At 41.0% G+C, this 25,255-nt stretch overlaps 1 protein-coding gene across 1 annotated transcript in view; it reads right to left on the bottom strand.

The window, feature by feature from the left end:
- Positions 1–1,166: 1,166 nt before the first annotated feature.
- LARP4B (La ribonucleoprotein 4B) overlaps positions 1,167–25,255 on the bottom strand; it is a 67,471-nt gene continuing 43,382 nt past the window's right edge. The window contains exons 5-17 of the mRNA XM_080974081.1: positions 23,142–23,223; positions 20,765–20,901; positions 19,709–19,812; positions 18,613–18,723; positions 17,898–17,951; positions 17,591–17,797; positions 15,191–15,297; positions 13,409–13,660; positions 10,288–10,333; positions 8,707–8,874; positions 6,651–6,775; positions 6,168–6,279; positions 1,167–5,122 (exon numbers count right to left, since the gene is read on the bottom strand). Of these exons, the coding sequence (XP_080830207.1) occupies positions 4,838–5,122; positions 6,168–6,279; positions 6,651–6,775; positions 8,707–8,874; positions 10,288–10,333; positions 13,409–13,660; positions 15,191–15,297; positions 17,591–17,797; positions 17,898–17,951; positions 18,613–18,723; positions 19,709–19,812; positions 20,765–20,901; positions 23,142–23,223 (1,790 nt within the window). The 3' untranslated portion in view covers positions 1,167–4,837. The remainder of the gene's footprint in view (positions 5,123–6,167; positions 6,280–6,650; positions 6,776–8,706; positions 8,875–10,287; positions 10,334–13,408; positions 13,661–15,190; positions 15,298–17,590; positions 17,798–17,897; positions 17,952–18,612; positions 18,724–19,708; positions 19,813–20,764; positions 20,902–23,141; positions 23,224–25,255) is intronic.

Raw genomic sequence — 25,255 nt, forward strand, 5'->3', positions numbered from 1 at the left:
TTCCCCAGCTGGAACTCAGTTCAGGCACCATTGCCATAAGAGAACAAGGGAGGCACTCGTGGTGAGTTCTGACACCCTTTTCTAGAAAAATAGCACCGGGTTTAAGATTGGTTAGGAATTGTGGCCTGTTAGAAACAATCCTGGGTTCAGATTTGGGAGCTAGCTATCCTCTTCTTGGCTTGTTTATGTACTTATTCAAACAGGTCGCCTGCACAAGCACACAGCTAATGCAAGTTAAGATTTATCAAGGTTTGTGGCTTACTGTCTTGGGCGAATACTCCTTGTGTTTTACTATAAGGAACAAGGGAATAAAGGCAGGTTATGGATTTCCTTATTCCTTCTAGAAGGCGGCCGTGAAGGTTTCAGTGAGCAAATAACAACTCTTCCTTCACAAAACAAGGAGACAGAGATCCAAGAAGAATGGTTAGCTGTAATTGCCTCTGGGCACAGTAGCCGCTATTAAGAAAATGAAGCAGCCTTTACAGACCATTTGGCAATACCGCTTTGAGAACTAACCTGGTCATGATGTACATTTGATTTCCCATTGCCAAGGTGGAGGGCAGAAAATAAGAATAATGCTCAGAAGTGCTCCAGAAAATGTGTACATCTTGCTTATGGATGGTTAGAGCAGCACCCATGGTTAGGATTAACTGATGGCGCTCAGCTCTAGAAGAGTTATGTGTAGTTCAACCGCAGCATGTATCACCGAAAAATCCATTCATACTGGAGAGGCATCAAATACAACTGAGGCATAAGCAAAATGCTACTGATCAATATTTGAGAGGTTTGTGGAAAATCAGAGTCACGTAGCGCATTTCAATCCAAAATTCATACACAAGGTTTTATTTAAAGCAAAACAGAAACCCACCACCCAAAACTTTGCTCTCACAATCTGCCAAATATGAACCCGCAATGGACTTTTGGTCGAAAAGCTTAGACACGAAGCAGCAAACTCCTTGCACAAATGGGCAAGATGTCCAGTTTTTTTGGGTGTAGCATTTATTGCTCTGCAAGCGCATTAACTCGCAGAAACGTTACAGCTGCAGCAAAGGAACTCCTGGCATGTGTCTCTGAAGCAGCAAGACGACAACTACACACGAGTGGGTGCAAAGACAAAGGAAGTGGAAAAATACTGTTGTAAGAAGTTTAATTTAAAAAAAGAGAAATTCAACAGTGCCTAAATCTTTATTTTTTTCATAACCTACAGTTTTAGACAGTTGTACATTTTATGACACAAAAGGAAACTTAAATTACCAATAGTTTACATGTAAGCTTGATTCCAGTCTTAAATGGAAGAAGAACAAAAACAAACACCCTCGGGGGGGGGGGGAAGGCCTCCATTTTACACCTCCTGTTTTGTGACTTGGCAGCTGCTGCCCTCGCCAGGTGTGTCTTCGATTGTCTGCTGCTATCAGTGTAACAGGCTACACAATACCTAAGGGCTGCAGCAAGCTGAAAGGGATACAGAGGCTGGTGAAGACCCCTACAGTCAGTGGTTGTTCATGATACACTGCATCACACTCACAAGTAAGGGCATCCTGTTGCCCACTGGTTATGTGTGTTTAGCTAAGAGGCAGCAAAAATAAAAAATAAAAAGCAAAAAAATAAAAAATAAATGAGCCTGACAAGTTTTGTTTTTTGTGTGACAGTATGTAAAATTGAGGTGGGGCAGCTGGGTGGAAAATTATTGTAATCCCCCCCCCTCCAGAAGCAAAAATTTCTAGCTTTAAATACATTTCTTGAACAGACAGCCTCAGGAAAAGCTGTCTTTATACACGAGCACCAAAGGAATCCTACTAATTAGGATTGGTGGTTGGGTGGAGAAGGAGTCCAATTGTAATGGGCCCAGCCTGATCATTCTAACCAGAATCTCAGCTTTCGGGGGAGGTTTTAAAATTTCAAAATAAAATAAAAATTAGCAGAACTCAATAGCTGTATGTAAAACACTCTGTGGGATATGAACTTCTGTTCCAGCAGCCCCATACAGTCTGACTGGGAAAGTATTAAAGTGATTGGAGAAGTTATTTGGCATGACACTTTTTGCTTTTTATTTATTTATTGTTTATAAAGCTATTGCAGTAAAGTTTTAAACTCTTTTACACAGACTGTTATTGGTGTGAGAATTACAGTGTATTATCCTAGCACAAGTGGCAGCCGAATGCATGAGAACAGTAAGAATCCACCTGCTGGTCTGCATATATTCAGCTGGCTGTAATGATTAGCTCCACACACTCGTTGCAGCCACTTCCCACTTCATCTGCAGCTGTTTCCTTCATGCTTTCAACAGGCAAACAAAGGAATCTTACCATTGGCCCAAACCATACCCCAATCTAGCTGCCGTTTCCCCACTGCTCATTGGGTAAGGGATAAACATTAAAACCCAACAACAGTCCCAGTTTGTTGATTTTGAATTCTCAAAGTGTGCCTTTTCAGGAAGGAACAAACAGATCCCAGCTTGCTTATTTTAAATTCTGCAGTGCAAAAAGCAGGCTGGTTTTTTTTATTATTATTCTTTTAAGAGGACAATTAAAATAGCAGCAACCTATGTCAAGAATTCAACTGCCCTACGTGTTTTATGAGGGAACAAATCCCGAGATATGTACTTGCTAATATTTTGGCCTTAAGAGTGGTTGAGTAAACGTTGGGGCTGTGTAATTGTGGCAATGTCATTTCTTTCCAATTCCGATTCTTTTAAAAAAATAATAATCGCAGCTTGTAAGTCAGAGTTGAAAATTACATTGCATAACCATGTTTCATACTGGTCAAAATACACACTTTCCAGAGAGTTTTTAAAATGTCAGGGCTTTTAAGACAGACTTTCTCCAATTCCCTTTTGCAGCGAAGAGGCAGAATCAGCTCAGCACACCAGAATAAAGGAAAAGAAACAAGGAAAAAACAAATTAAAGTAATATTCAAACCACAACATTTAGTTTATCTACATCCAGCTCAACAGCAACATTTATAATATATCAATAATTTTTATCAGTTTTTTAATGGTACCTTTTTATATGTTCTGATTATTTACACCTGTACAAGCAAAAGCACACACTTCCAAGTGCACATATTTAATACAGTATTGACTATTTCCATTTACAGATTTTCAACATTTTGAAAAAGATCAACTGCTTAAGATCTTTTAAGGTATATTACAAAAAACTGCCGCTACTTCCTGTACTACAGTGTGTTTACCCAGTAAGACCAGTGACAATACATACATACTGTAACTGAGTAATTCTGTATATGCCACCCACACTAACCCATGAGAGGGTCAGACTTCAGTAACTATAAGCTGTCTTATACAAAAGTTAAGGCAAAGTCATTTTCAAGTTTAAATAAAATTCAAGTCTTTAAATATTGGATGGAAATAATTCTTTTAAAAAATCAGTTGTTTAAATAAACCTCCTTTTTTTGTGTGGAATAAACTATTCAGCAGGAAAACATTTTCATCCGAACCATCTGCTGCTTAAACACTCAAAGAAAAACTTTAGGCATTTAAAAACAAAAATAATTTATAGTCAACTTTATTAGAAACTCATTAATTTAGTGCATCCTTGTCCTTCAGAAAGCATGCCACTTCTAAAAGTAAGTAAGTGTGACAAAGCTCACTCCAGACAGAAACAGGGACCTCTTCCTTTACCATACATGCACACGCAAAAAAAGAGAGAGAACTCCATTATCCCATGGACTGAAAAATAATAATTAAATCCATATGCCAATGTATGCAAGTATAGAAAGGTGTCAGCACTTAGGCCGATTAAGATATGAACTCTTTCAAAGAGCACTTTGAGCATAGATTTAAAAACCTACACAGAGCACAGGGGTAAACCAGTAAGGACAGTAGTGACTCAAAATTAATTTACTCCGGCTTGGGGGGGGGGGGAATTGAGATCATCCTCACAAGAGTGCTATTGTGCTATCTTGTGAAAAACGGCCATTAGCAGGCACCTGCCATTTTGCAAGGGCTTATGTACTTTATTATTATTATTATTATTGTTTATTCACAATGTGCTTTGTTTTCTCTTTTCCTGAAAATTCAAGAAACCATTTTATTCTGGATTGAGAAGCTGGTTACTTGCTTGCAAGTCCATCAAAACAAAACCTTTTAGAGAAGGTGATCTTTATCAGGTTCACATTTCGTCAAGGGGGGGAAAAATGGTTGAAATTTAAAACATTAGAATTGTACGTATTTTGAAACCTTAAAAGTATAATTTATTTGATGTGCTACAGCAGCCAAAATTTTAAAAAAGAAAAAAAAACAACCGAACATCAAACTTGTCTTACTGCTTATAAAACACCTGCTTTTCTTTGCACTCAAAATATTTGCTGCTGTTACTAGTCTTCTGGAGTTTTTTTTTTAAAGATATGTACTTACAGACCAGTTATTTAAAAACTACAGCAGCATTATTCTGCTTAATAGATTAGGAAAATAACTCATTAGATAGAGCTTGTATTCACACAGCCACATGGAGGCTTAATAAAAAAAATTGATCTCTCCCCCACCCCCGGATGAATACGTCTTCCCTTTAGGGAAAAGAAAAGGATTTTAGGCATCACCTCCAGTTCAGCACCAACCTAAATGTAAGGTTTAGATTAATTAAACCCTGACAGAGTAGACCATTTGCTCAAGGGGAATTTGGTGGGGGGGGGGGTGGAGAGCAAGAGAATTGGAGGAACAATCTGATTTACAAAGAAACAAAAAATAATTACCTTGCAGGCATTTCATATACATAATACGCACTGCAAGCTCCTAACCAGCAACTCATTCTTTGTACTCTGAGTGGCAACATGGGTTTACTTCATGGTGAGAACTTTTAAAACCTCCTCCTAAGCACTAGTTTCACTGAGGAGATTTGGGAGGGGTGCTCTGTTCTTTCGTCAGACGTTTCCCAACGGCTGGAGGTGGGGACTTGCGCCCTGACGGCTGTCTCCTCTGGTCTTTGGGCTGTCCTGGATTGGACTTCACAGGAGGGGGTTCTTTGCTTCTCTCTAGTGTTTCTGTGGGTTTCCTTTCATCTTTCCCACAGGTGACAGTGTTTGGCTTCTGTTCTTTTGGGGGCTGCACGGGTGACGGGTCCTTGGTTGTCCTCTGACAGATCTCTGCGTAACTAGGTTTTCGCAACTCCTGCGTGATCAAAAGCACAGGACAGAGCTATACCACAACAGCGACATTTATTTGGGGCAGCAAAGGTAAGACCGATCAAGGGGAACGGCGCGGCTACCAAAGTGTGTCTCAGTCACACTCCAAGATTTGGGAAGGAAGCTGTGCTTAGAATTTTCATTTTACCAACAAGAGCTGCCGTTTAAGAACTTGGGAAAGCACATTTGTCTCAACGGGAGTTGGAACAGCTCAAGTGGTTGACACATAAGGGGCAAGCAGACTGACATAGTAGAGATGCACATGCAGACTTTGGGACAACTGCTTGGGAGAACAGGGCAGGTGGGGGAGGACACACGGGAGAGCTGAAAAGGCATGGATGACACGAGACAGAAACTGTGGATTCCTGATTCCTAGCATGCAACAACTTTCAAATCCAACATTTACGCTGGATGTTCAGACATCTGGCAACAATTATTCTGTTCCATTTATCTATTTGGCATAAAGAACGGGCATTTTTCTTTTCATCATGATTCAGTTTATTGTGTCATTCTCCTTTTGCCGTTTCATGTTTTCTTAATTTTATTCATTTCCATTTAAGCCGTTGGCCATTTATTATGATTTTAAAATTTTGCCCATCAGCAGCCTTGGAGCTCCCAACTTCTCAGGACAGGAATAAGTGTCTTAAACAAATTAGGTGAGACCTGTAGTGCAACAAACGTGTGTCCACAATGATTAGAAAGGCAGCTCACTAAGCAGTATTGTGGCTGCTGAGGACATGGCATATTTTGGGGCACTTCAACTGATCATGGAAGTTCTCACCACCTGGTGGCCATGAGAGCCATCAAGTAATGCCAAGAAAGTAGGTAGCACCAGGAAAGCAGAGAAGATTTCTAGCTCTCCTTTTCTCTACCCCACCTCCCCTCAACTTCTTTGTTCTCAGGAAGCCAAGTCATTTGGAATTTTCTTGATTTTTTTTATTGCAGTAAATAACTCCTCCATCATTTAATAGCTGAGGACAGAAGGTACTAATTAAACAGAGAATGCCTTAATGAATGTCAAATGCACTTACTGCTACAGCAGCCCCATTGACTTGTACTGATTTGCAAGCGGTAGTGAGTACAGAAGAAAGTCTTTCAATATTTGGGGTCTCTCTCTGCTGCTTGTCCATGACTTTGGAGTCACTGCAAAGTAGTACAAAGCAAGATGTGAATGTAATGAACAACTTTGCGTTCAGCACACTAAAGTCAACATGCAGAAGCCTCTATTCCTGTCTTTTGCTGTAGGGAATCAATGATCATTCGCTCCTCCCACTTTGGATGCATGCAAATGATGCTTTTTCTCCTCTTTGAGAGTCAGGCTTAAAGTTAGTGTTTGAGCATGCAAGATTAAAAGTAAATTCTAGACTACTGCTGTGGGTCACACATGGGGTGTTATTGAACTGAATTTTTCAAGAGCTATTCACACAGTGTCACACCTAACCTTTTGATGATGGAAAATGCAAACTGTTGATTCAGAGCAGTATATTTAAAGCCATGTATAATTAAGTCCTTACTCAGGAGGCTGGGATGGGGAAGGAGACCTTTCAAACGTCCCGGGTAGAGGAGAAGAAACTGGCAACAAAGGCTCTCGAGGAACTCCTGATGGAATAGTGTTTGTACTAGTAGTCGCGCTGAGGTTCTGAAGAAAACGAATTTTGGGTCATTTCAAATGCATTTCAACTCAAGGCAACATACACTCAAAGCCTTTATAGAAGCAGACTTGGAAAAAAGATTCCAACAGAGCCCAAGAAACAGTTAAACATTTCAGTGTAGTATAGTATCGTATCAAAATACTTTTTATTTCCAGAGTGTCGATAGGTATCTTTTCAAAAAGAGAGCAAGAGCATCAAGTGTGTGGGAATGATTCATGTTCTTATGTTGCTGCATTGTTTTATATTTTCTGGATGCCCCATGATCATATTATAAAGCAGCTGTGTTCTGTTATAAATCAAGCATTGCTAGGAGTGGTTCCTTTTTGTTTTCCAATGTATTCCTTATCAATAAAAAAATGGTGTGGCGTGAGCAAATTTTTATTCTGAAAGTGTGGCCCAGCGAAAGAAGTTTGAGAACCACTGAGCTAGAGCAATAGCTCCAGAGAACTCAAAACAAGTTTAGGAATTGTTTGGTTTGGATGCAGAACACTGCTTGTTTGAACAAACGCCCTCTAAATCTGGCCTTCCCCCAACCCGCCAATCCCAGCGCAGATTTGGAGAGGGTGCAGGTGCATGCAGGAGGAAGAAGGGAGGAAAGTTCTGTTGCATGAGCATAAATGCTTGTGCTGGCAGAACAAGTTGGTTGTATGCTGGCCTTTTGTATGCTGATTTCATCTGTGCCACACCACACAATGACCCATAACCCTCAGCAGTGGTTTTAAGGGATTAGTGAGAATGCTTTATTCAGCAGGCAGGACTCTGCACAGGGCTGCTTGCACCCAAGCCTTTTATTCCAAGCAGGAGTATCGAATAAACTGCAGCGCTTGGTAGTGGCTAAAGCTGAGTAGACCAGCACAAGCCATCGTGTATACTAAGAGAAATTCAATTCTCTGAGTGTGGATCCTTATGCAGGCAGAATGAACAAGAGGGAGCAGAGACTGAGGGAACTCCAAAGTTTACAGTGGGGGGGGGAGGGTTTGGGGTTTCAAAATATCTGGGGTGTGTGTGTTATGGAATAGAGCATGCTGTAAGAGGGCATGACTGGCTGGCACCACAAACAGGAAAATCCCACACTGCTACTTTTTTGTGCCAGGTGTCATTTCTGCAACAAGTGAAAAGGTCTCATGTTCATTCGATGCCATCTCTCACTAGAGGTCCAAGAGAACCTTTGACCAAACACTCTGGAGAGCTCCTTGTCAGTGATGATAGTACTGTATTTTAATTCTGGATGTATATTTGTGTAGTTGGCTTTTATGCTTCTAAACCGTTCAGAAGTCTGTTTGGGTATTAAAACTAAGGCAAGGTTGACTATTCATCTTATTAAGTAGAAGGTGGCACCTTTACAGATGGTTGTTATAAGCTTTGCATCTGGGCAATGACAACCATATCTTGAAACAGCACCCTTTTCCTTCCAGATTTTCTTTGATCATCAATAAGAGGGTCCTGCAGCAATAAAACTGCTGGCAGATTTGCAAAGCTAAGCAGAGTCCAGTGTGGTTTCAAATTGGATGGGGGACCACTTGTTGAGATTCCTGCATTGCAGGGAGGTGGACTAGCTGACCCTCAGGTCCCTTCCAACTCGTAATATATGATACTAAGGGTTCTGTGTCACTGCCAAGTTCATCTGGCCACTGATACGAACCTCTTTGGACCAGTTCCACAAGCAGATGTAGGTTTGTTTAAGAAATCTGTCTGTTACTCAGCTACATCAGTTTACTGAAATCCAATTTAAAAAGCCAGCCCCGCTTCAGATGAATTTGCAACCTAGCATTAACTCTTTTCTGACAAATGTTTCACAAGTGTCGCAGATCGATTCACAGCACAAGGCAGGCTTCCCAAAGCAGAAAAAAGGCAATTGCTGGGGGGGGGGGGATGCCCTCATTTGCAGATCCCCTGCCCAGTTCAACTGCATACTCACTCTTTCTTTCGATGTTCCTCCTACTATCACATTTGATAGTCTGTTTTCAAACAAGTCTTCAGTCTTTAGATTCCCAGCAGCTCCAGGCAATGGAGGGAAACTGGACAGTCCCAATTCAAAACTTGGGGATGGAGGCTTTGGTGGTGGTGGAGACTGCGTTTGTCCTCTCTGCGAGAGAAAAAAGTGCCAGGTAAGAAATGTTAGGCTTCACTGAAAGACTATGAACTTTTAAAGACATCTTAACATTAGTCATCTACTTGTTTTTTTTTTAAATAACAAACAAACTATTGCCACACTGCTATATGCATCTATGTCCCAATATTCTCCAAAGACTTCTTTAACAAACAAAAGTAAGTCATACAGATTATCATTTCTATCCACAAAAATGAAAGGAGTTCTTTGTGAACCATCTGTATAGTTTCAAAAACCATTTTAAGGGACTTAAATACATGAAGACATAGACCCAGCCCAGGATTCAGATGACCACATGTGAACTACTCATGTTCAAGCACTTGTGAAATATGAGGTGTGCAAGGGACGTGGGTGGCGATGTGGGTTAAACCACAGAGCCTAGGACTTGCCAATCAGAAGGTCAGCGGTTCGAATCCCCGCGACGGGGTGAGCTCCCGTTGCTCGGTCCCTAATCCTGCCAACCTAGCAGTTCGAAAGCACGTCAAAGTGCAAGTAGATAAATAGGTACCGCTCTGGTGGGAAGGTAAACGGCGTTTCTGTGCACTGCTCTGGTTTGCCAGAAGCGGTTTAGTCATGCTGGCCACATGACCCGGAAACTGTACACTGGCTCCCTCCGCCAATAAAGCGAGATGAGCGCCGCAACCTCAGAGTCGGCCACGACTGGACCTAATGGTTGGGGGTCCCTTTACCTAAAGGGACACGTCAGCTATGCACATGGAAACATGTTTTCACAGAGACCAAATTTGCTTGATCATGGCCCCAGTTGGTTTGCTACAGGCAAATTGAAAATGATGGCAGACTTAACGGGAGAACCTGCAAGTCTCATACTTCATTTAAAAGGCTGTTTCTACCATTGCACAGATGGAGAATGTTTTAAAGGAAGCTGGTCATCAACCAGATGCAGTCATTGGGGGAGGAACTACACAGAAAGGGGGGGCACATCTCAATGCACAAAACACCTCTCACGGTGTAGAAGATGCCACCTCAAAAGAGGAGGAAAATGGCTTGGAATAGGGGTGAGAAAGAATTGGGAGGGAAAAAGGAACCAAGAGGAGACAAGGGTTGGGGGAAATGGGGATCAAGGAGGATTTGCATGACCTTAACTTCACAAAGAAGCAGATCTAATATCCATTTTGTTATGGGGATTTTCTCCTTCCAATGAAAGCAGACTAGTCTGTTGGCTGGGAGGAGAAATAGTGGACGGGTTGGGTGAGGACCATTTTAGCAAAGTCTGCTTTTCAGTAACCCTGAAGAAAAAAAATAACTCTGCCTTGGTATTCACCTCACGACCCTCAGGAGCTACTGACTGTATTTTATATCATACAATCATGTCAATCATTTCATGTATTACTATGTCATTCATGATACTTGCAGCCATAACAAACTCACCGTAAACTTGTCTTCTCTCTTCTTTCGATAGCCATACGAGTTTTTCCTGGAAGCAGAAAAATCAATGTAATAAGAAACTTAAGGTACTTTTGCTCTATGCATCGCTGGTAAGAAGCTCACTACATGACCTTGGGTCCAGACACTTATCTCTTGGCCTATCAACCTCACAGAGTCGCTGGGAGGATATGATCTTTTGGGAGGGAGGTGGAATAATGTTGTATGTCACCTTAATTCCCTGGCTGCATCACTGTAACTTCCTCCACGTCAGATTATTTAATTAACCCTGCCTATTCATAAAAGCAAGGGGATGCTAAATAGGTAAAGGTAATGCAAGCAATTAGTTTTCCCAGCATGCTTTCTAACTGGCAGATCCTGGTTTTGGAATGGAATTCCAGTACTTGTGGAGTGCTGCCAGCTTGAGTCTTTGTAACCTTCACCTGAATATTTATTTATATAATTCCTAAAATTTCCACACTACTTGATTGTAAAAAAAAAAAAAACCAAGCTCAAAGCGGTTTACAAACAGATAAAACAAGAAGGTTGAGCAAAATTCACAGCCATTACTTTGAAACATGCAAAGTTAAAACAGATTAGTTACCTCAGCTTTCTAAGTATCTGGTTAGCTTGTTTAAACAATAATGTTTCTAGCAGGCGCCAAAAGGAGTACAGTGAAGGCGCTTGCTTTATCTCAAGTGGCAGGGAGTTCCAAAGTACAGGTGCTGCCATTATTCTCTGGCTAGAACTTTAAAGCATAGGAAGCTGATAGAAGTCATTCACCTGTACAGCCTTCTTGTTCTTCAGAGAATACAATGAAATCCTGACACACATTAAATAACCTGCATTTCAACTATTAAGCTGCAAAGATTGCATTACCGCTTCATTTTCCAGTTTTTGTCAATGAAAAATATGTTGATAAATAATACATTCTGGAAGAATGGCAGTTAGCTTTCTTCGGTTTGCTTTTATCTGAAAACCGGCTGGGGAGCCCCATCAGGCAAAAAGGAGGGAATATAAACAAACTAACAAATTCCCCACCACTATTTTCCAACATGTCTTTCTGTGCTTTTGTCTCAAATGATTAAGGGCTGACTATACCACAGCCAAGTACATGGTGCTCTTGCTCCTCTTTTTTGTAAAAAAGAAGTTTTTATTCAAGATTTCCTTGTGTTACAAAACAAACATATAAACAAGGAAAAGTACAAATAACCTCTCCATTTTTTATTCATAGTGTCTTTTTCACAGTTCGTTTACATTTGGTATGAGACACTATTGTCATGGACATCATGCAGTTGCTTTCGTTCTCTTGCATAGTGTCAGTGCTCCTTGTTCAAGGCAAGCTACATTGTTCTACTATCCATACCATGGCTTGGTACCTGTATAAATATCTACAGCACTAGGAATTTGAGGTTTCTTGCAAGTTTACAGGAGACTTAAATCCTTTGTAAGCAACTGTCTCACAATTCCCTTATGTTTTCTAAGTAACAAATAATGGCAATGCGCATGAGGCTGATTAGTAATAGATTTTTATAAAGGACCAAAAAGACTGAAGTGCTGAGTTCTGCTCAGGGTTCCAGCCACTCCATTCGATTCCATTTCTCTCTGCAGTTTTGGTATTACAAATGGTAGCAACAAATGACTGCATTCATAGAATAAGAGTCTGGAGTGGCAAATAAGAACTAGCACAGTAACACCAGGCACAAGGGCTAGACTGTAAGACAGTAGCTTGACAACAGATACCTACAAAGGCTTTTGAAATCTATCAATCTGCTCTTAGCATTCAGATGACGGGATAGGGGAAGAATGACAAAAATTCAATTGTGTGCACATGTGTACATGTAATATCTCATAGATTTGCAGGAAAATAAAAAGGTGTCCAGAGCACTACTATTGGAAACAAGAGGAAAAGTTGAAAACCACTGCTTAGCAATGCTAATGAAGTGCAAGGTCCAATAAGCATTTACATTGCAATGATGGCACACACAGAAAGCCATGCCTATTCAGACCATTCAAGCAGCACAGAAATACATTTCTGGCAAGGAATTGGGCTTCCTAAAAAACATCTCTTACAAAAACACCCCCCCACCCCCCACATTTCCAGTTTCACCACTCTGGCTGAAGGCTTAGAAACCAAAAGGAATGTTTGGCAGATTATTAATATGTCTTTTGTGCCCTCCAGTTCTTCATTGGCTGATCTTCCTTACTGAGTTTAAAATTCTTGTCCCTAGCCCGTGCAATATCAACTGACCCCCACCAAATAAAGTATTAGTGTTCCTGAAAAGACCAGATGCAGTCAGCTTGCGGTCTTCATTCTGAGCACAATTTCTCCCTGTCATCACAGAGCACCAAGCAACAAAGGTTCTAGGATCCCAGGGCAAGGTCTGAAGGCCAATGAGGTCACCACCTTGGTAGAACTAAGCAGGTCTCAGCCTAGCCAGTACCTGCATGGGAGCCACATGAGCAGTGTCTTGGACTCCATAACCGAAGGCAGCCAGGATAAATAAGTAAGCGAAATTGCAACTTCCAAATTGTAAATAGTTATATAACAACTAAAGCAACAGAAATATGTTATTAGATTGAATATAGTTTGCCATATTTTGATATGGACTCTAGTTTAACACCAAAACACTTTCGCAACCAGATGTTTCTTCTTTTAGTTCAGTACTTCTTCACTTCGACTTGTCATCATGTTAATGCCTCTTTCTACAAGCAATTATTTCCCTCTCTTGGACTCATTGCCCTAGAAGCATTCCAAACTGTTGCAGTCCTCTTTATGTAGCCATCAGAAATCTTCCCACTCACTTCAGTCTGCCAATTCTTTGTGTCAATACAGATTCTAATCTTTTTGTTAGTAAGCATCTTCTCAGTTCTTGCACGCCTGTTTTCTTAGATGCACCTCACCTGTGGAATTTCTTTCCCAGCCTCTCATTTATACAAAAACCCTTTTAAAAAATGCTTTTAAAAGTTATGTTCTTTTCTCTTTCCCCGCAATTCACTCTCCCTCCTCACCTGGGGTTTCATCTTCCACTTTTCATTACTCCCACATGGTGGAAACACATGATTTAATTGAGCTCTGAGCAGTACTTAGTCAACAAAAGTGCTTAATAAATGTTCCAGTACTCACCTTCCTCTACCTAAGCTTGGGGATGAGTCTAAAGCAGCAGGCTCTACTCGCCCACTGCCCACTTCGCGCTTGGTATAACTTGTCGTACTTTGCATCCGTGTCCTGTTTTGCCCTGGTTGCCTTGTTTGCGGGCTCCTGACACCGTTGATTAAGCGGTCAGCAGAAAAATTGAATATTGTAGGGCTCTCTAAAAGTCCTGGCCCTCTGTCCGCACTGGGTATTGTATGCCGTAGATGTGATTTGCTGGGATTTCTGGGGGAGAAACAAAAGACGTAATTTAAACCATCGTGCAAAATCTGCAGACAACTTCCAGAACCTCGCTGAAGAACTTTCTAAAGGCTATTCCTTTTATAGCATAAGGCAAATGTTTACCGAATACATAAATTGTTCAGGCTGTGGCAGGAATCCACCCAACACTCATGGGAAAATGTGGCGTGATCTTTTAGAGCAATCAAAGGAAACTTTATTACATAACATGACAAAGGTCTGTAATTTTATCAGGACAAGTTGTAACAATTGTCTTCTTCTCAAAATCTATCTTCTACAAAGAAGATACATTTACTTCTACAAAGTCTATTTATATGGTGTTTCTGTAGATGCAATGGCTTCCATAATGAGAATGTGCGCTCCGCCCACCTTAACCACGACGGAGATCTTGGCATCAATCTTAACTGTGGTTAACTCTCTGTCTGGTTAGCCTGGACCAGTGGATAAGATGGGAGGGTGGAATTTACTCTGGGGTAAAGGTACGGTGGTACCTCGGGTTACAGACGCTTCAGGTTACAGACTCCGCTAACCCAGAAATAGTACCTCGGGTTAAGAACTTTGCTTCAGGATGAGAACAGAAATTGCGCAGTGGCGGCACAGCGGCAGCAGCGGGAGGCCCCATTAGCTAAAGTGGTGCTTCAGGTTAAGAACAGTTTCAGGTTAAGAACAGACCTCTGGAACGAATTAAGTTCTTAACCCGAGGTACCACTGTATGTGATTTTACGGTCCGTTCCCATCTTTCAACCACAGTCAAGAGAGAGCGGTTATTCTATACGTACCTGCCCTTGGGGATATTAAATACCTTGCAGCTGCAGGACTGACTCTATTCTCCCCCCCAGCCATCATCCCCTCTCCTCCCACCGCTTCACATTCATGTAGTTCAGTTCTTCTGGCTCTAGAAGCCAACAATGTCTCTTTTAGAAGAAGCCTGCCGCATCTGTGGCCACAGCACTTCATGAAGACAAAACGCCTGCAATTCTTGTCAAATTATTATTCCTCCTAGCAGCATAGATTTCCATTTGGGGAGGTCACGTAGGCCACTTCCCTTAATCAATTGTTCAAATTGCTACTGTAACATTAACATAACCCAGGGTTGTAATTAAGGTCTGGGTTTTTTAAAAATAAAAAAACCCAATTACAGTGGTACCTCGCGCTACAAACACCTCGGGTTACAGACTCTGCTAACCTGGAAGTAGTACCTCAGGTTAAGAACTTTACCACAGGATGAGAACAGAAATCGTGTGCCGGTGGCGTGGCAGGCCCCATTAGCTAAAGTGGTGCCTCAGGCTAAGAACGGTTTCAGGTTAAGAACGGACCTCCGGAACGAATTAAGTTCATAACCAGAGGTACCACTGTAATGGTTCTTTATACAATTATAAAGTGAGGACAGGCCACAGTATTCAAGAGAAGTGAACATCCCAAAGTGATGCATACTCCTGGCAAATGCCATTCCAACAGATTCCCATGACATATATAACTTAGCGCAAAAGATGAAAACTTATCTCCAGAACTTGCCTGCTTCTGGGAGTATACTGCCTGAGTGAAGTCAGTGGAGAAGTAGTAGGCTTGAAAGTAGGAGATGTAAAACCATTGATAAATCCAGTATTTGGAAACGGTGTTACCTATGGAACAGAAGTACTGCAAGTTACACAGCTGTAGATTTAAGAGACTCTCAAGAGTTCCTGAAATGACCTCACAGGACTGATTTTTACATTAAGATCAGCACTCGCTGGCTCAGGCGTATAGCCCAGCTAGACCAGGATCCAGTCCTCACAGTGGCAAGCCAGTTGAGTTAGTTAATTTATTTAGTATGCCGTTCTTCCTCAGAAGATCACAGGGTGGTTCGCAACATAAAAATACAAAATGAGAACACAAAATACTAAATAAAACAAAAGCAAAGCAATAATCACCCTGCCAAACACACATTTAAATGGTCTGGTTATGGAGTAATGTTTTCGCCTGGCACCTAAAGATATGTAATGAAGGCACCAGGTGAGCCTCCCTGAGGAGAACATCCTACAGATGGGGAGCCACCGCAGAAAAGGCCTGCTCTTGCGTTGCCATCCTCTGGACCTCTTATGGAGGGGGAGCATGAAAAAAGGGCCTCAGATGATGATTGCAAGGCCCGGGTTTGCGGTCCTTGACATAATTGTGGCCCTGAGCTGTTTAAGGCTTCATAGGTCAAAACCAGCACTTTGAATTGGACCCAGAAAATAATTGGCAGCTAGTGCAGTCAGGCCAAGATTGGTGTAATATGCTCAAACTGTCTTGCTCCGGTAGGCAACCTGGCCACAGAATTCTGCACCAGCTTAAGTTTCCGAACTGTCTTCAGAGACAGCCCCATGTACAATGTGTTGCAGTAATCTAACCTAGAGGTTACCAGAAGCATTTGGAGACCTGAAAGCCTGATCTGAGTACATCCCACCCCCAACTTGTGATTCCCAGCAACTGGCATTCAAAAAGGCATACTTACATAGCTGTCAAGTGTCCCTTATTTGAAGGGACAGTCCCTTATTCCAGCGCCATGTCCCGCTGCTGTCCCTTATTGATGGATGTCCCTTAAATGTCCCTTAAATTTCAAAGGAAGCAGCTCCTCTCCCTCCCTCCCTCCCTCCCTGCCGGCCAGGGAGGAGGGAGGCTCCAACTGTGTTGCTTGGCTGTGTTGCTCACCCAATAAGAAGTCTAAGAACGACTGGGGGGTGGAGCTTGCATGCCTTGTGTGTGGCTAGTTAATGCAAGCTGAGGGGTTTTTTGAATGTTGGATGCCATTTTGTTGCACGTGCTGCTGCAAACTTTGCAGTGCAAAGCCAGGCCGGGGAGCCATCTTAAGTTGAGGCTGCATAGGCCTTGTGGTGCATGTGATTCAGATTCTATTCAGTTGAACCTCTGGTTACAAAGTTGGTTGGACAGTGTTCTTGAAGCTACCAGCATGAGTTTGACCAGACTGCAGGAGGACAGGAAGACTGGAGTGCCTGGAACAGGTGAGGCTGCAGGTCCCTTATTTTCAAGGCTGCTGGTCCCTTATTTTCAAGGCTGCTGGTCCCTTATTTTCAAATCTGTAAGTTGACAGCTATGTACTTAACATTTTTATTTTATGTTTTTGCCTTTTATCTCTGACCCAAGTGTTATGCTATGGGTTCTCAAAAAATATGGGTATTCTGGACAGTTTTCATGAATTCCAAGGAAACTATCTGAAGTACTCATCAGAAGTGAGGTTATGATCAGAAACAGCCCAGTCCTGTGTCTCAACCAATTTTCTCTTCCAAATTACCCATCTTCCTTTTGCATGGAGAATATTCAACATGTGCCTGGGGCCACTGGATTGCAAAAAGGAAGGAGAATGAAGCATACTTCCTCGTAAGACCTATGTATTCTGGATGTACAGTCAACTGCCGTGGATGTCTCAAACCAATTGCTCCTTTACATAAAAAACATTTTGTGTCTGCAGAAAGTTAGCATGTAAGGGAGAGGCTGAGGTCAAAACCTCTTATGCACTGCTTGTAGTTTGGAAGTCTGAAATGCAATGAGGATTCTGCCCTGCAATTTTACTTAATAAGTAGCTTGAGCGTAACACCTGGTCTTAAGATTATGAGGATAAATAATCAAGTCCTTAGTTCCTATCATCACTTCAATTTACACTGAAGGGGATTTAACAGAATTCAAAAAATTCAAGAGGCTTCCTTTCTCATTGGCCTTAGCTACTCCGACTTGCTGCTACAAAATTATCTAAAAATGAGGAACATGGTGTAATGCTAATATATGGGTTGAGAAGTAAGAGTACGTAAAACAGATTCAGGAAGTACACCAGTTACTATGGAGCTATAAACTGAATCTAGTATGCCCAGGTTATATTCAAGACTAAGCAACAGCATGAACATTTAAAAAGCAACAAAGGAATGATTCTGAAGTGCTTACCAGTGATGGATCAAGATAGCTATGTGTTGTTGACCACGTCTGTGGGGCAATTAAGCTGTACAGTGGAAACTGCTGTTGGGGGCTGTATACTGGAGGTATGTAAAATGATGTTGTATAACGCTGTGTGTAGATGTTCATGTCCAGAGGTCTGTATCCATTCTTTGGCAAAAATGTATTTATAGCTATAGCCTTTGCTTTTATTCTTGCCTAGAAGACAGAAGAGCATGCTCTTAGAAGAATCAGCCTTAGAGAACGACGACCACTTTCAGAAGTATTTCAGTGAACACTAAAAACAAAACATATTTACCTTAATTGGTTTTCCTTGGAAGGTTTTCACTTCTTCTCTAAGGTATCTATAAGCCTTTAAGAGTGAAAAATAAGTTTGTGTGAAAGGCAGCAGATGTAGTAAGTTAACAAGAAAAAGTGTATCATTATGCACACACAGATACTAACACAAACAATATCAGTTCTTCCCTATTTAAGAATACTTGGGTCCAATTCAGGTTTATACTGGATTACAGACATATAGCCTCAGCATATGGTCAGAGGCATTATCAGGTTTCATTTTAACCCTGCTTGCCAATGATCATATGTGGTACTAAAATCATAGTAAAGATGGCAGCAGGAAGCTACTTACACCATTTCAAAAATTCCACTCTAGGTCTAAACCAGCTTTTGAGAGCAGCCCAGACAAGAAAGGCACAATTAAGACTTATCGTAATCAACAGCAGTTGGCTGAATCACTGCTTTTAGTAGGATTTAAAATTTCCAAGAAGTACATGGATTCTAGACTTAATTATGGAAACCATGACTAGACAACAATGAATTTCTCTGAATTATGAAGGCTGCTGTTCTGTGCAACTATATGATGTCTTCCAGCCATTTCTTACATGAACATTGTATTACGGACCAACTTTGTTTGTGGAGGTCTGTTCACACCACCTCAAGAGTCACCGTAATCAATCTCCAAAACCGATAACTGACACAAACTAAATATGCGCAACAAAAAAGTGAGAGCCTACCTGCTGTGCATCTGCTTCAGACTCAAATGTAATAAACCAGTTGTCATTATAGGCAAACTCACAGTTGATGAACCTAGGCAAGTTATCTCCCTTGAAGAGTTCTTCGACCTCCTAAGAAAAGATTGATGAGGAAAGAGGGTTCACTGACAAGTACAACAGAAGGTTCATTTAGGACCAAGCAATGTAACGGCCTCATTAGAACTGACTATCCTTAATTTCAACAAAAACGGGCTATGGAGCAGGGTACTGACACTGTCCCATCATTCCAGGGACCTGATTTCTTTAGGCTGCCACCTAAAGGTTTGATGTTGGTGCCTAAACAATTTCAGGGTGGCACCTGACTAAGTCACACCTATGACTAATTTAAAGTCCATTGTTTCCAATTGGGTCTATTCCAGTACAGTTCAGATACTACCCAATGAACTGTAAATACAAAGACATACTGTGTTCACCTTCAATTAACAGATTAACAGCAGATACACCCTTGATTGACGTTCCTAAGTCAAACTTTATGACTCGGGAAATTGTGTTTTCCTGTTAATATCACTCTGCATATGAACACCAATATTACTTTTTTGATTTCTTAAAACATCCCTTTCTCTTCAAAGAGCATTTATTCAACCTCCTTGATCTCTTCTGCTGTCAGTGAGCTAGTTAGAACACTTCACTCAAAATGTTGTCCATTGCTCTACATTTATTGATTTGGAATCTGTCTTCCAGGAGCAGCCTTAACTTTATGGTGGAAGCATGTAGAGAGGCACTCACTGTCTGAAAGCTCCAGAAACGTCTTTCTGACAAGGTATAAATGGCATCTCAGTGGCAATTCAATATTTTCTTTTAAACAGGTATTTAGTTATTGGTTTAGTGTGGGATTGTTTTCCTAGTATGCTTTATAAAGTTGTGAGTGATATCATGAATGCACAATTATATGGAAGAAAATCTTACTTGGAAAATATTATATGGAAGAAAAGCTTACTTGGCCACAAGTGATAGCTGAGAGAGTCACAATTAAAGCTGTAGCCATATAGAACCAAGGTGGGTGGGATTTTTTTTAAAGCATGTTGTGAATCGTTTGACTGCTGTATGCGGAACTTACTTCAATTGGAGTAGATTCAGGTACTTCACGTAAAATCACAATGCAGCGATTCTGGTTTGGCCTGACTTTTTCACCCTTCTCATCCACTTGGACTAAAGGCAATGCTAGGGGAAGGCACATACAACACAGTTACTTAGAATTCAATCAGTTAAGCAAGGCTTTGTTTTGCACACACTGCAGTTTTGTAGGACTAGAGTAAGATCTGTTACCTTATTCATCTCCCGTTTGTAAATAAATGTGTACAAACGTGGCACATGCCAGTCAAGTCTCCCAGGCAAACATCTTACTTTGGGAAAGATCTTTCAAGCCCCTAATTGAAATAAACCAGTTTGGCTCCTGGAGTGTTCACCACACCTCTTAGTGAAGCCTTTCAGAGGGGGGAACCCACTCCTACCAGTCTTATTCTGTTAGAAAGTCCATCTTGTATGGCCCTTTTCCCCACTTTGAAATGAAAGAGTGTACATTCCAATACTACTCTTTGGTACTACACTAAACAAATCACCAGGAGTGACAATCAAGCACTTCACTTATCAGATTCCAAACTGCCTCACACCCCAATGGTAATTACTTTCAAATACTTTAGCCATGGTACAAAAAAATTACGTTTGACAGGTTTAATTAGTAAACTGCTAAATAAAAATTGCAAATGGTGTGCTGGAGCAGAAACCTGTTAGGTATCTTTTGAAACCAACCATGGAGAACTTCCACTTAGAAAAGCCTGTAGTGGCTGAAGCTAAACAAGCCACATACTGAATATACATTTAACTGCAACAATGCAGAAAGCCTCAGCAGTATCATTAGGATACCCAAGTCGAGCAGTTTGACAGAGGGGCATTCTCCAATAAATCTATTGTATAAAACAGAAGATTAAATGGCAGGTCCCTCCCTGCAAGCATGAATTTACTGCTATGACAGGTTTATTGCCATTTAAGTACAGTTTTCTAAATGTTGCACTCACCCACTGGCTTCAACCCTCCCCCAATGCTATGCACCTCACAGAACAAAAACTCACTATTCATCTTCAAGTCAAAAATAGGTGCTTTGTCAATTACTTACATCGCAGCACTTCAACAATCAAATCCATATCAGTACTCAGCTTCTTGACGTGATCAAGGTTTGCTACTGTCATTATTGGCACATACTGATCACTGTCCATCTGAGATATAAGGTACATGTCACTGGCAAGATTCTCTCTGTTGAAGGAAAGCAGAGTCTTCATTATAAAACTCCTTTCTTTATCTTTACACAAGCGAAAAAGTTGCATTTGACTTTCTTATCGATCAACATCTATGTATAGTGGACGCTCGGGTTGCGAATGTGATCTGTGCGGAAAGCACATTTGCAACCCGCAGCGTCCACAACCCGCAGTGCTGCGTCTGCGCATGTGCAGGTTGCGATTCGGCGCTCCTGCGCATGCACAAAGTGCGATTTAGCACTTCTGCGCATGCGCCAACACCCAGAAGTAACCCATTCCGGTACTTCCAGGTTTGGCGCGGTACACAACCCAAAATTGTGCAACCCAAAGTGTCTGTAACCCGAGGTATGACTGTATTAAGGAACTGTCATGTATTTACTTAAAATTCCCTTTGCTACTAGAGTGAAGGAAACAGCTACCTATGAAACTATCTTAGCTTTGTTGCTTGGGTTGAGAGAGAGAGAGAGAGAGAGAGAGAGAGAGAGAGAGAGAAGCAGGGATTTTCAACATAAGATGCACCAAACTGGATGCAGCCCACCTGTTTTACAGCGCTAGGGAAACAGAACAGCAAAAAGATCCATCAAGTCCATAATAGGCCACTTTAGGTTGGACTGGATGACCCTTGAGGTCCCTTCCAACTCCACAATTCTATGAATCTATGTAGCTGGTGCGCTGAGTTTAGCTCTGTAGCTCACACACAGACAAGGTTTGTTCAAAACATCGTAGAGCTGGAAGGGTCTCTAAGGATCATCTAGTCCAACACCCTGCAATGCAGAAATACGCAGCTGTCTCTTATTGGGATCAATCCTAAAACCTTCGTGTTATCAGCACCACATTCTAACCAGCTGAGCTATCCAGCTGTCATCTCCAGATGTTGAGAGGTATATTTTATCTCCCATCAAATGAAGTATGGGGTCACAGAGGCTCATGCATGGATAGTATTTGAAGTTTTGGTCTTGAAAACAGCTCAGTTAAGATTTCCAACAGCCAAGCAGCTCCGTACATTAAACAATCAGCATACAGGAGGTATCAGTGCCAACCCCCCCCCAAAAAAACCCCACCCTTCCTGCTACAGATGACAAGCCACAACTGACTTAAGTCTATTCTCAATAGTTACTGTTTTCTAAAGCACTGTAAACAAACCTGGCTGCAGATAGAATGAGTGAGTGGCAGCTTTGGTTTTTTTAAAAAACCAACTTATCTTGACAGGCTTTAGTATGTAAATTAGCAAAGCAAGAAGAAAAACAAATTACATATTTAACTGAGAAAAAAATTAATAGATTCCCTATGGATTTACTCTGTAGAATTTTGGTTCCTTCCCATGCTTCTCAAGGTCTGAGCCCACTTCATATATGGATAATGAACTTCTATTAAATCCAGATGCCACAACACTTTTTCCTGTGTTAACACTTAGCAGTGAAAATGGGAAGTGACTTATTCCATAGTAATGATTACTTAAGCCAGGTGTGGAGAACATGTGTCCCTCCGGATATTGCTGAACTGCCCTTCCATCACCGCTGCCCATTGGCCATGCTCACTAGAGCTGATCGGGAGTTGCAGCTCAGCAGCATCTGAAAGGGCAAAGATTCCTCACACATGACTTAACCTATCATCCTAAAAGGCAAATATCTGTAAACTGCTCTGGAAGCCTTTTTCTTTTCTGTTATGAAGAACGGGATAAAAATGTGGGATAACCAACATGCTTAAGTCTAATTAATGCATGAAGGGTTTGATGCCATAGAGTAAGCTGGCCTGGCAGGCTTAGCTATGTCACTCCCCTCCAACCTGGGAGGAATGTAATCAAGCCTTATCGCTGGACCTCACAGTCTACTTGAGAAGCTCAATTTGGGAGATCTGAGCTGCTTGCTCCAAGCAATCACTCTAACAGGTCTCTCTTAAATTCCTACACCAATAATTTAGGAACTTTCACCAGTATAACTAAGCCACGTTTTAATGCCTGTGCAACCTTTACTGAATGCTGCATGGAAAAGCACATGGACCTGTCCTTTGTGAGTATATAAATCAACCTTTTTTAACTTATCAAATGAGTGGTCTCTCTCTATGCTGCAGATTTTGCTTTGCTTTGCTGCATATTTTGCAAGAATATTTTCCCCCAAACCTGGATATTGGCATCTAAGAATTCTATTTTGTATATATCTCTATTTTTCTTGCTACCAACAAAAATGCTTTAAATAAATACAGCATGAGTGGTCACTACTGAATACATGTTATGCTTACCTAGATAAACAGAACTCCAGTGTTTTTTTCAATACTTCTCGCAAGTCTTCCTGACCTTCTGACTGCAGCTGTTCTTTACCTCCTAGAAATGGAAGACATGAGTTTGACAAAGTCAGGGGGGAAACCAAGCCTTCATAAAAAGACATTTCCTTCAAGTGTCAAAGGTCACCTTATTTGCAATGGCAATAGAGGTTAAATAAAGTACCCTTCATATCAACTCATGACACAAAGAGTATCTTGCACCTGATCCTAAATATACGGACTCAGCAGAAACTTTGGTGGAGCTTAGACACACATAAGGGTTGCTTGCATCCACAGTCTACCCACCCCATCTCATTAGAAAAGATTGGCTCCATTGAAAAGCCGAGCAACAATCATTTTATATAACCATCAGTACATAAACAACTGACAAATTAGTTAGGATTCCTTTCCAGTTGCAATAGCTTTTAAGAAATAAGGGTGATGTAAAATATGTAAATATTTGAACAGGAATATATTTTTATATATCTGGAAGCTATCAAGAAGGCCTCTAGTATTTATTTTTTCTGCTCTGTTATGTACACCCTTTACACACTCAATGCAGACAAGTATCTCAAACGTCCTTTAAAACTTGAAATATATTACTGCGGAGAAAGCAGTTTGAAATATGTGCATAGCACCATGATATAATATGAAAAAAATATTCATTTGTTAGCTTCAAAGTACAAAGACCAACATGAAACTCTTATGTAAGAAAGTTGCATTATTCATTATAATTTTAACAGCAGGTGTATGAGCCAGCATTGTGTTTGGTACTACAATGGAAATTCTTGCCATCAGACATTGCAGCAGACACGAGCTAAATTCTTTTTGCTAAACGGCCTCGGTCCAGTATACCTGGACCGTCTCCACCTCCATCATTCTGCCCGGACACTGAGGTCCAGTGCCAAGGGCCTTCTGGCAGTTCCCTCATTGCGAGAAGTGAGGTTACAGGGAACCAGGCAGAGGGCCTTCTTGGTAGTGGCACCCGCCCTGTGGAACACCCTCCCACCAGATGTCAAAGAGAAAAATAACTACCAAACTTTTAGAAGACATCTAAAGGCAGCCCTGTTTAGGGAAGCTTTTAATGTTTAAAAGGTTATTGTATTTTAGTGTTTTGTTGGAAGCCGCCCAGAGTGGCTGGGGAAACCCAGACAGATGGGTGGGGTATAAATATATTATTATTATTATTATTATTATTATTATTATTATTATTAATATTCTATTAAGTAAAAACTTAGATTATCAGTTGGAAAAAAGCAGTAGGGAGCTCCAAATTGATTAAGATGGATAAGAGAATTATATAATGTTTTGAAAAGTTCCTTTTCTGGACTCAGAAGCAATGACACAAGAATTATAGTGTTAGGCTGCACTGAACAACATCCAATGATATCTGCCTGTTTGCACAACAGAAAAATGCTTGTGCAATGTGACTTCCCTAGACAAGTTATTAGGTTTCCCCAATAACATTAGTTTAAAACAGAAAGTACCCCAGGCAGGTGGTATCTATCCTCAGTCTATATACTGCATAAAAATTTTAGAGCTGTGCATTGGTTGAAATCCTATGTTCACACCCTGCAAACACGGTATTTGACACTATCTGCAGAAGTCTACAGAGCAAGTTTCTGGCCCTGAGATTGTGGAGTATTGATACCATGTAGGCAATGTCATGTGTGGGTTGCACAGTGAGCAGATTTAATGCCCTGCATAGTTTGTCTTTTTCTGTAACCAGCAAAAGCAGAATATTATTGAATTATGCAAATAAAATGTGCATAATGTGAATCATTCAGCTTTTCTTGCCTTTGCCAAAGAACACAATCTTCATTAAAAAAAATTTAAAATAAACATGGCCGATGGTCAGGGATGGTGGGAACTAGAGAGTACTACTCCTGAATTATGCACTGTAGGCACTTTTCATTATACAACTTAGACTTCCAAGATAACATGTCAACACTACAACCTGTGATCCTATAAAATACTCAGTTCATCTAGTAAATATATTCACTTCCCAAGACACTGAAGGTTCAAAGTTCCTAGCATTGTCTGGGCTGTTGAGACTTCAAAGTTTAGATTGTTTTTTAATGACGGAGATGAGT

The sequence above is a fragment of the Podarcis pityusensis genome, assembly GCF_964106645.2.
Source record: "Podarcis pityusensis genome assembly, chromosome: 12".
Taxonomy (NCBI): Eukaryota; Metazoa; Chordata; class Lepidosauria; order Squamata; family Lacertidae; genus Podarcis; species Podarcis pityusensis.